The sequence below is a fragment of the Humulus lupulus genome, chromosome 5 (assembly GCF_963169125.1).
Source record: "Humulus lupulus chromosome 5, drHumLupu1.1, whole genome shotgun sequence".
Classification (NCBI taxonomy): Eukaryota; Viridiplantae; Streptophyta; class Magnoliopsida; order Rosales; family Cannabaceae; genus Humulus; species Humulus lupulus.
This window is the reverse complement of record NC_084797.1, coordinates 232,078,363-232,090,873: the sequence shown is the minus strand read 5'-3', so window position 1 is coordinate 232,090,873 and position 12,511 is coordinate 232,078,363. Positions and strand designations below refer to the sequence as shown.

The 12,511-nt window shown below is 40.3% G+C and overlaps 1 protein-coding gene across 1 annotated transcript; it reads right to left on the bottom strand.

The window, feature by feature from the left end:
• Window positions 1-5,643: 5,643 nt before the first annotated feature.
• Window positions 5,644-6,582, bottom strand: LOC133778360 (protein P21-like). The gene has a single exon (XM_062218260.1). It carries the CDS (start codon window positions 6,534-6,536, stop codon window positions 5,868-5,870), a length of 669 nt encoding a protein of 222 aa, XP_062074244.1. The 5' UTR covers window positions 6,537-6,582; the 3' UTR covers window positions 5,644-5,867.
• Window positions 6,583-12,511: the final 5,929 nt, after the last annotated feature.

Below are 12,511 nucleotides of genomic sequence, written 5' to 3'. Positions count from 1 at the left end.
TTGAAGGGGGTCCTACCCTCCGAGCTAGAGGAGGAATCTATGGTCACGACCTCCGACCCCGGAGCTTCAGCATGGGAGTCAAAGATAACGACTTCGTGAGCTAGAAGAGGCCCTGGGTCCGGATCTGCCTCGGGACTGGACTCTTCTACGTACTGCCTAACACCCGGAGCTACTACACCCTCCAGGAGGGAAGGCCACGACCTAAGATTGGTCCCATACTCCTCAAAGAAGGCCGACCTAAAGGCTAGGGTGTTGTCTACTACTACCGTTCCCCTAGGGAGACCCATTTCATTACGCAGCATAAGCTGGTCAACACACTGGACTAAAGTGATGTTGTGGTCTGGGTCTGTTTGGTGGCGGTGAACGATTTGGCCAGGATTAAATCTAGCAAGCCTTAAGTCTGCAGTGGCCCTATCTAAATCCCTAAATAAATAAGGATTACCTTGGCCGGAGGGGCCAGCTGCTGCCCCGGACTGGGCCCTCTCCACATTTACTTCTTGGGCGACCTCCAGAGCCCGTTTCCGCCGCACGAGGGGCACCTCGTCCTCCTCGCCCGCGGCGTCCTCCTCGGGGATGGGCGCCATCCCGCGAGCAGCGGGGATGGTCCGCGGTCTCCTCAAGGCTAGAGTATGGTCCGGAGAAATTAACTTACACACCAGCATCGTCTCGTCGGACACGAGCTGGCGATAACCCTTTTCACTTGGGGGGAGCCCCGCCAAGGTCTCATATTGACCCCCAAGGGTCACTGACTTGGCCGTCCTCGCGAAAATGGATGCATGATAGTTTCTAAGTTAGGAACGAATAAAAGAAGCTAATCAGCAATCAACTTACGAGCTGAGAGAAGAAGGTACTTACGAGGACGGTTGAAGTAATGGTGTTCGTAGTTGCGAAACCCCTTGGACATAAAGAACTGGTCCTTAAAGTCGTTGGGGTGGCTGGGAAGCTCGATGACCGCAGCCGAATTTGGAAAACAGGTCAGGTAGTAGAACCCGTCGCCTCGCCCCCGCTGCTCCGGGCTAGCTTTGAGGGAGAAGAAATAGAGGATGTCCGCCGGCGTGGGGACCTCCCATTCCTGCTTCAGGAATAGATACTTTAACCCCGCTAATAGACGATATGAGTTAGGGGGGAGCTGGAAGGGAGCCAGCTTCACTTAATTTAAAAAATCCGCGAAGTACTGGTCCAGCGGAAGGAAGGCCCCAGCCTTGAGGTGCTCATCGCTCCAAGCCGCGTACTCCTCATCGAGTGGCGCGCAGCTCCGCTCGCCTTCAAGGGGAGGTCGGGCGTCTAGGGCGCCCCTCCCTATCTCAATGTTATGGGAAAGGAGGATTTTATTCACTTTCCCCTGGGTGGTGACCTTCGAGGCGATCCTCTCGGCCTCGAAGAAAGCGTCGGGCCCCACCTCAACCTCTTTCTCCACAACTGGACCGAAGGCGGGGATCGGGGAATCCATGGCCACCTCCTTTCCCTTGTTGGCTTACTGGGAAGACGAGCTGCCAGCACTCTTCTTTGGTCCCATCTGGTCGCCTAACGAACAAAAGTAGAAAATTTAGAAGGGGCGACCTAAGCATAAGAAAGAATCTAGCGCGAATTGTTTCCTTTACACGGGCTGAGGTAATCTCAGCCCGTGGAGAGTGAGACCACGCGGTTCTATGAACACGCGCCTGTGCTCCCAACGGGTCCCTGATTACTCGGAATCCGTGTGTCAGGAGGGTCAGAGTAAAAGTTTTCCTTGGAAGGAAAGTTTCAGTAGGCAACAGTGCAAAACCGCCTGTGAAGCGTGTCCCCTAAGCTACCCGGTTTTTGCACCCTAAGAACTGGTTATTCCAAACAGGCATACAAAGATTTTACCCAGAAAGTCACCCCAGAAAGTGTACCCTATGAGTCATGCTCCTAAATGGTTTTTCCTATGGCCGATGCCCCTAGGATAAAAACCTACGCATAAAAAACCAGCAACATACTGCATGCGATTACAGAGACAATTTACCTAAGCAACAGTGAAGGAAAACATTTAAAACATGCACAAATGGAGGACTTACCGAAATGTTTTGCTATGATGAGACTGAAAGGGTCGTCTGGGTTGGAATCCTACTAAGATTGCTGGTACCGAAGTCTCGAAGGAGCTCTCGTGCCTGAATTTCTGGAACGCTGGGAACTGTGACCGGAAGAAAGAGAGGGTTTTGAGACTGAGAAGAAAGAAGAAGATGAGAAAATGAGAAAATTTTCAAATGAACAGGTAGCCCATGCGAAAGGTGGCCAGCCCTTTTATATGCGTAAAAGGCCAAAATAGGAGGGTCGTTGGATCGCCTTGATGTAGGATACGAGGATCACTACTCGAAAGACAAAACGACGGTCGAATATAGGCTAGGCCATTTAATGCGGTTCTCGGAAGACGTACTGTCACCAACAATGATGCTTCACGTATTCGACGCCAGCCTAATGGACGGAATGTGAAGAGTCCACAAAGAAGCCTAAAAGCCCCCATTGTGGCCTCAGGTGACGTCGTATGCCACGAGCAGGGGCTTGGGGGAAAATGTACGCCCTAAATATCCACGGGTTATTAGCGAGCTGAGAAATGGCATAGTTATATCAGCCACGTGGATGTCACGTACCCGGAGCTGCTGTTACCAGGTCCTACCTCTTTAGCTCGAGGTAACCAAAAGCTTAATGAGATTATTAAGGAGTCGGGTCAGGAGTATGGACACCACGAGCTGAGAGTACATCAAGCTCGAGGTGCGAGCTTGAGTTGGCACCTCTGACCCCTTATAAAGTCAATCACGCAATGTAAACGTGCATATATCAGACATCACGTGTCTGATCCATCCCTGAATTCTCGGACACGCAGCATAAACGTGTGTGTTCAGGCACCCACGACTGGGTTGGGCCATGCGGCCCATTATCCCCCTTACCTATTGATTAGACCACACTTCATTGTCAGGTTTTAGGAATTAATCATGAATGTCATAGAAGTGACATGATGGGTAAGAAGGTCACGGGATGACCTCCCTTGCCAACCTCCAGGTGCCCTCTCCCTATAAATATGGAGACCCTGGGAGTTGCAAAGGGTTGGATTCTATTTTGTAAAGAAATACCCTGTAAAGAATATCAGAAAGATAGCAATAATATTGGCTGGTGGACTAGAAGGATTTTAACCTTTGAACCACCTAAAAAAGTAGTCGTGTTATCATTTTACTTTGAGATCATTCATCTATCACGGTTCATTATTTAGCACTAATCTCACTCTTTATTCTATTAATTATCTGTTGCCGAATAACCGCGTCAACAAAAGTCAAAATGCTTACACTAATCTAAATAACAATATGAGCATGATGGAATTGCGACAACATGTACATTTGTATTTCATACTTTATTTACTCTATATATATATATTTATCTTATACATATTTAATCTATTAATTATGTTTATCTATTTTATGATCTATAGACTCATTCATTTCATACAAGCTTTGAACTTCCTCAAAATCCACCAAACTCTTGAAGCAAGACACTTATATTAAAAGTTGAAGATAGAAGCTCGTAGTAAAATAACTAAATCACTTTTTATGCAAAGATTTTATTAACAATTCTTAAACATGTTATTATTTAAGTTTTGATTAATTTCACTCCTTATTTCTTTTTTATTTTTCTATAGTAATCTTTATGATATTTTCACAACTACTATTTTAAATACTAATATTGGCTTCTTCTTCTTTTTTTGACAAAACTACAGCTATTGGTTTTTGTGTCTACATTTTAGCACTAAAAAAAGCCATAAAAAAACTTTACCACAAGATTATGGTATAAAAGAAAAAAAAAATAGAATTAGTTTAATTAAATGAAAATAACATTTATATAAAAGAAAAACAAGCCACGGTCTATATAAAAGAAATGAAAAAAAAATGATTGATTTAATTAAATGATAATAATATTTATATAAAAGAAATAGCTACTGTAAATATATAAAAAATTTGAGTAAGTTATATAACAACACTTTAAAAAAAAAGAGTAATTAACAAAAATTAAATAAACCCAAATATTGTAATAATATATATTATATTATATTATATTATATATATCCTTGAGTTAAAAAAAGAAAGGAAACAAAAGATGTAGAATATTATGAAAACAAAAATAGAATTAATTACAAATATATATAGACTAGTATGTACATATCAACAAAAATAGTAAGATAGTTGGCTGTAGTAAAAGTAATTAGTTAAATGAAAAAAAAACAGAAAGTAACGGAGGATAATTAACGGTAATTGAGTGTTAGGTTTTATTAGAAAAATTATTAAATGATTCGTCATAAAATCATATTTGGACACGCAATAGTACACAAATCTTGGACAGAGAATCTTCATCCAAAAAGAAAAGCAACGTGGAATTTTATGCGGCTCATCGTGTCTAATTTGGTTCATTTATGAGCTATATTGCTAGATAGAGAGAGAAAATAAAATGTTTGTATGGGCCGTGCTTGACATAGATACAAAATAAGTAGCACATATGTGGTGTAATAATTTCCTCTGTATAATTAAAATTAATGCAAACATTACACATTTACATCCAAATTTGCACATAAATATTATATATTAATTATATAATATATGCATCTCACGATCTATAGACGTAGAATCACGAATTATTCGGTACGTATTTAATAGCAATTATTAGAGTGAAAAAGTTACCGGGTAGTATTTTAGTATTGAGAATGGGTAAAGGTCATTAGTGATATTATTAGTATAATTATTAAATTTAACTAATCAACTCCATGACAACAACATTCTTTAATATTACACTATAGTGATGTAGAAAATATAAGCATTTATATCTGATGTAGAAAATAAGTGCTATACGTCAACTCCTAATTACTTTTATATGTCGGCCGCCAACCAAGTTCATATTCTTGTCAGTCTGGCACATGGCATATGTTTCTAGCTTATTTTTTAATACATTCTCATAGTAATCAGCATTTTCATATATATATATATAGGTGTTGGATTAAAGCACATATGTATTAATACGCACGATGCTATTATAATGTTTGATACACAATAAAAAGACCAATTATATTATAAGTATCTTAGAGTATTAATATGTTAGGAAGTTATATTTATAATTTGAAGATAGTAAAATTATAAATATCTAAAACTAATATTAATATTAGTTAATATATATAGTTGTGGTCCTTAAGTAATAGTATGACTCTTATTATTCCATTCCTTATCACAAGAAAAATACATAGAGAGAATCTACTTTCTTGGAAGATCATAGCCCTTTTTTATCATCTCCAACAATGAGTTTAAGTTAGTACTTTCGTTTTTGTATTTATATATTTTTTTAATTTAGCAAATAATTTATAGAATTATGATTTAAAATTTTTTATATATAAATTTATAGATACATAATTTTGGATTATGGGGTGGGAATTATAGTGCATTAGAAATTTCTAAAATACGGTACTATGAATTTTATAATACAAGTTATGAGTGGTCATGCAGATAATAATGATTGAGAAAGCTTAGGTAGACACATGACATCACAGAAAAACAAATAATTACATGTACATGTGTGGAAGCCTAACATTATATAATATAATTTACGAATGGTTTTAAGTCCCCGAGTATTAAAAAAAACACACCGCACCGATATAGAATTAAGTTTATAATATATAAGAACGACGTACACGTACAAACTTTCAGCACACCCTACAGAGTATGCCAACAAAATAAGCATATATATATATGCTTTTATTCTACGTGACATAAAACACATTACAGAAAATTTGCATAACTAGATAAATATATATAAAAATCTATTAGCTTAGATAAATATAAGCTAATAGTAGTTTAAGTTATACGATCATTAATTCATCAAGGGCAGAAGACAACCTTATAGTTAGTCCCACCAGGGCACGTAAATGTGCTGGTTTGATCATCCTTAGGGTAACTATAAGCATCAGGGCATCTCTGCTTAAAGAACCTCGAATAATCTGTGGGTGCACAGTTACCGGAGTTGCAACAATACTGATCGGTTTTGAAGACAGTGCATGGATTGTTGCAGCCTCGAGAGGCTCTCAACACAGCGGGGCATTCACCGTTTATATTTGCGTTACACGTGATCCCTCGGTTGCAATTTGATGTGGGATTGAAGACCATGGGGACATTGAACCCATCCACCAGTGAGATATCGAAGAAATCTAAGTTCTGGAATTGGTTCAGTGCGTACTCGGCCAACGTGTTGGGCGGCTGCCCATAGCCCTGGCATTGGAGAATGCCGCCGCAGTCGCCAGTCTGGCAACTGCCGCGTCCAGCCCCATCGAAGTTACAACCTGTACGAGCCCATATGCGAGCCCCTTTCGTGCCTGCGTTCACGTCAAGGGGCCATGTTTCGCCTGAGTTCAGCTGCCTTCCACCACCGGGCACGGCTGCTGCCCAGACGGTGTAGGGGCATCTGTTTGTGATATCAAATCTAGCTGCATGGATAGAGGCGGAGAAGTAAGTTAGCACTGAAAGAAATGAGAAAATAATAGAGGACCTCATTTTAGGAGAGAAAGATTTAGGCTACAATGCTTGTAGTGGTGTGACTCTATGATCAAGTGTTTCGGTGGTATTTATAAAGAGCTCTGCTATTGATTACGTATTTTCTAGGAAATTTCACTCTACCTACCAGTTAAAAGTTATAGCTTAATTAATTTATTATAATTTATACAAAACTAGCAATTTATTAATCTTACTAAATATTTTTTTTCTTTCATAAGACACCATCTTAAGGTGTCTAATAATATTAGCCACCTATACCATATAACAACTCTTATTATTGGGACTCAAATCTCTTCTATTTTTTTTGTTTTGTGCTCTCTTTTATGCTACACTAATAAAAATAATACGAAATAACCAAATGAAATGATCGAGTGAACCCCTATATTAGCTAGCTAGCCATTGTCTAATAATTACAATCAATGCTTTGAATATATTTTTCTTCGCACTTACGGGATCGACTCACATAATAATATATCCAAAAAGCAAATTAGAAATTTATATATAGTACTGTTAGAATATATGATACATATATTCTATATTTGTATATAATTTGTATTTATCTCCTAATTTGTTAAGGAGATTATCTTGTAAATATTCTGCCCATATTCTTAGCTAATCAGTTCCTAGTTTCTTGGCTAAGATTACTCTTTGTACATTGTATATAATATCACGTTACTAATGAGAAAGGCAACACATTACATTCTTTCATGGTATCAGTCTAAACCGATCCAAATTTCCCTAACAAACGCCTATCTTCTTCTTCTTTTTCTCTTCTTCCGCTGCTCTTTTCCATGGCCGAACAAACAAAATTCCATCCTGCTCTCACAATCACCAATGTCAAGTCCCTTATCCCCATCACATTGGATGCGGAGCATGGTATGTATCACTCTTGGGCGGCCTTGTTCAAGGTTCTTGTTAGGGTCCATGATTTGCATCACCACATAATCCCTCCTACGGAGGAAAAAGAAGTCACCGCCAATGCCGACTCCAAAGCCGCAGACCCGGCCCTATGGAAGCGTCTTGATGCCGCGATCCTTCAATGGATATATGGGACTATATCCACCGATCTTCTCCATGCTATTTTGCTCAAAGACGACACTGCTCAAGGGGCATGGGCACGTCTCGAGTCCATGTTCCAAGACAACAAGGCTTCTCGGGCTACTCATCTTGACGAAGAACTTGCGGATCTTGATTTCGAGAATTTCTCGTCGATTGATAGCTATTGCAATCACATCAAATCCTTGGCCGATCGCCTTGCCGATGTGGATGCTCCTATTTCCAATAGCAGGTTGGTGCTCAAACTCACGGCTGGGTTGCCTGAAGCCTATGCCGGAACGGTGGATATCATCCAAAACCAAGAGCCCCTACCTTCATTCGAGAGCTGCCGCTCTCGTCTTAAACTTGCTGAACGAACTATCAAGAACCGCCTATCCAAGGAAGGAGGTTCAGGCAGCCGCTCCCAGACGGCCCTCGTCGCTAGCTCCGGCAGCCACCACAGTACGGACAGCAACTCCACCTCTTCTTCATCGTCTCGCTCAGGTTCTAAAGGAGGCAAACCAAAGAAATCTAATTCTAAAGCTTCTGGGAAGGGCCGCAATAATAATGGACAAGCAAGCCCACACCTTTCTGGGCCGCATGTGCCATTTAATTGGCAGCAGCAAGCTTGGGCCCCTTACGCCCCCTGGGTTGCTCAGTGGCCCAACCCTCCTCCATGTCCATACCCGTCTGCAACCTGGGCTCCAAGACAGGCCTCTGCTCCGCAGGGTGGGCCTCGACCAGCTGGGCCAGGCATTCTGGGCTTGCGACCTCAGGCATACAATGTAGTAGCTCCCTCAAGCAACTATACTCCTACAGACATTGAGGCAGCGATGAACGCTCTTTCCTATTCTCAGCCTGACGGGAATTTTTACATGGACACCGGTGCAACTTCGCATATGACGGCGGATCAAGGTATTTTTTCCTCTTACAACAATTCGAGCATTAAAAACAATAACATTGTTGTGGGTAGTGGTGATTTAATTCCAATTGTCGGTCACGGTAGTACTACTTTACCATCTCCATACCCTCCTTTTAATTTGAAAAATATGTTGCATGCTCCCAAATTAATTAAGAATTTAATATCTGTCCGAAAATTCACCACTGATAATTCAGTTTCCGTTGAATTTGACCCCCTTGGCTTTTCTGTGAATGACTTACAGACGGGGGCCAGACTTCTGAGATGTGACAGTACCGGTGACCTCTATCCTCTCTTCTCAAACTCTCACGCCATTCCTCCAGTCAATAATTCAGCCTTTACCGCTATATCATCCCACCTTTGGCATAATCGTCTAGGACATCCTGGTGATGCTGTTCTTAGGTCTCTTAGTAGTAAAATTTTTATTGATTGTAATAAGGCTTGTCAGACTTTTTGTTCCTCGTGTCCTCTCGGAAAACACACAAAATTACCGTTTTATGATTCTATGTCGCACACTGCTTTTCCCTTTGATATAATTCATAGTGATCTTTGGACATCTCCTGTCATGAGTTCTTCTGGCCATTGTTATTATGTTCTATTTCTTGATGATTACAGTAAATTTTTGTGGACGTTTCCTATTGCAAAGAAATCCCAAGTCAAACACTTGTTCAAATCTTTTCATAGTCTAATTCGTACACAATTTGACCGTAACATTAAAACCTTCCAATGTGACAATGGCACAGAATATATAAATGGCACTTTTAAAGAGTTTTTTGATCGACATGGCATGCTATTTCGTCTCTCTTGCCCCCATACCTCACCTCAAAATGGAAAATCCGAACGCCACATAAAATCCATAAACAATATCATTCGGACCTTACTTGCTCATGCTTCTTTGCCCCTCTCCTTTTGGCATCATGCTCTAGAAATGGCCACATATCTTCTAAACATACTTCCAACCAAAGTCTTAGGATTTCAGTCTCCCACTCAAGTTCTATATCAATGTGATCCCATATACTCAGAATTACGTGTGTTTGGTTGTCTATGTTTTCCCTTGTTTCCGTCCACTTCTATTCATAAATTGCAAGAAAGGTCCACTCCTTGTGTCTATCTTGGTCCCGCTCCAAACCATAGAGGTTCTAAGTGCTATGATATGTCTAGTGGAAAAATAATTATTTGTCGTCATGTGAAATTCTTTGAAGCCGAATTCCCATTTTCTAAACTTCATACTCCTCACACAGCCGACTATAATTTTTTGGATGTTAATCCAATTCTCCATCATATTCATACTCAAAGCACCAACCCACAAAATGTTGAGCAACACACTGACCATGCTTCTCCTACTGGGCATGTGGGATCTGCTGGCCCACTCACGCCCAGCCATCCTTCTGCTGGGCCGTCCTCACCAAGCCCAACATCGCCTCCCCATTCCCCCGCTGGGTCATCACCATCAGGCCCCCCCATCTCACACGGTACTGTCACATTGCAGGTACCCGTACAGCAGCCCATTTCGCACCCTTCTACCCCCACGCACACTGGGCAAGCCCCACACCAAACCCATCAGCCCACCCAAGACCAACCAACACCCTCACAAACATCGTTGCCAGAACCGACTCCCCATCATATGACAACAAGAGCGAAAAATGGTATCTCCAAACCAAATTCGAAATATTTTTCCAACTTTGCTACCATGACTTCCACTAACATATCTCCCTTACCTAAGGATCCCATTAGTGCTATTCGTGACCCAAATTGGAAAAATGCAATGTTAGATTAATTTAATGCTCTTATTGCTAATGAAACATGGAAATTGGTACCTAGGCCACCTGATGTGAATGTTATTAGGTCCATGTGGATTTTTCGCCATAAACGGAAATCTGATGGTTCTTTTGAGCGGCATAAAGCCCGTCTTGTAGGTGATGGGAAAACTCAGCAGCAGGGTGTTGATTGTGATGAGACTTTTAGTCCGGTTGTCAAACCGGCCACTATTCGTACTGTTCTTAGCATTGCTATTTCTAAATCTTGGCCTATTCACCAGTTAGATGTCAAGAATGCTTTCTTACATGGTTATCTCACTGAGACAGTTTATATGCATCAGCCCATGGGTTTCCGCGACAAAAGTCGCCCTGATCATGTGTGTTTACTAAAGAAATCTCTATATGGCCTAAAACAGGCTCCGCGGGCCTGGTATCAGCGGTTTGCCGATTTTGTGGCCACTATTGGTTTTGCTCACAGTAAATCTGATAACTCATTGTTTATTTACAGACAGGGCTCGGATATGGCATATATTTTGTTATATGTTGATGATATTATTCTTACAGCTTCATCAGATCGATTGAGGAAGCATTTTATGGAACTTTTGGGTGGCGAGTTTGCTATGAAGGACTTAGGTCCTCTAAGCTTCTTTTTGGGGATTGCTGTATCCCGCAATGCTAATGGTATGTTTTTGTCTCAAAAACAGTACGCCACGGAGATCATTGAAAGAGCTGGTATGGCTAATTGCAGCTCTTGTCCGACTCCGGTTGACACCAAACCAAAACTGGGTGCTTTGACAGATTCACCATATGAGGATCCCACCAAGTACCGCAGTTTGGCCGGTGCCTTACAGTATCTTACTTTTACCAGACCTGACATCTCTTATGCTGTTCAACAGATTTGTTTACATATGCATGATCCCAGGAGCGAGCATATGAGTGCCCTTAAACGTATTCTGCGCTATTTGCAGGGTACTTTATCTTATGGGATACACTTGTATAAATCCTCTATCAATAAGCTCCTTTCTTATACTGATGCTGATTGGGGAGGATGCCCGGATACTAGACGTTCGACTTCCGGCTATTGTGTTTTTCTAGGTGACAACTTGATATCTTGGTCGTCCAAAAGACAACCAACTTTGTCACGTTCCAGTGCTGAGGCTGAGTATCGCGGAGTAGCTAATGTTGTTTCTGATTCTTGTTGGATCCGAAATTTATTGCTTGAACTACATTTTCCTATTCATAAGGCTACTCTGGTTTATTGTGACAATGTGAGTGCCATTTACTTATCAGGGAATCCGGTACAACATCAGCGCACCAAACATATTGAGATGGACATTCATTTTGTCAGGGAGAAGGTCGCTAAGGGCGAAGTACGAGTTTTACATGTTCCCTCCCGTTATCAGATCGCCGATATTTTTACGAAGGGTCTACCTCGTATTTTATTTGAAGATTTTCGAGACAGTCTCAGCGTTCGAGATCCTCCAATTTCGACTGCGGGGGTGTGTTAGAATATATGATACATATATTCTATATTTGTATATAATTTGTATTTATCTCCTAATTTGTTAAGGAGATTATCTTGTAAATATTCTGCCCATATTCTTAGCTAATCAGTTCCTAGTTTCTTGGCTAAGATTACTCTTTGTACATTGTATATAATATCACGTTACTAATGAGAAAGGCAACACATTACATTCTTTCAAGTACTACACTGAGAGGACCCTAAAATTAATCGTTTTTATTTACAAAGTAATATGTCAAATAATAATAGTTACTTTTATTTTGGTGTCCACAATTTTTTTTTTTTTTTGTCATTATTAAAAAGAATTATTTTCTATAATATAGTTTGTAGTCCGACGTAAGATAAAAAAAATTGTAGTAGCTCCACATATTAATGTGCATGTGACCACATTGTTTACTTTTCCAAAAAATATTAATGAATATTGGTGGATCGACGCTAGCTTGACTTGTTGACCATTAAAATGAGTGCAAATATGATCGATGGCGGAAAAGTCTTGGTCAATGCGTTTTGTCCTATACGTTCAATTCTAATCGATCAAGTTTTGAGCTTAGAATCCACAATATTGCTAGACTTTACATGTGGTAGCTAGGGAAAGTTAGACGGAAAAAAAAAAAAGCTGTAACCAATATTTTTTTTTTTTTAAATTATTTTAATACACCTCATTTATTTATTTAATATATATTTAAATTAATTTACAACTATTTTACTTTCCAACTATATTAATACTGTCTCTCTAATTAAT

Excerpts from the sequence above, each read along its gene's own strand:
- LOC133778360 (XM_062218260.1), bottom strand. The coding sequence starts at position 6,536 with ATGAGGTCCTCTATTATTTTCTCATTTCTTTCAGTGCTAACTTACTTC.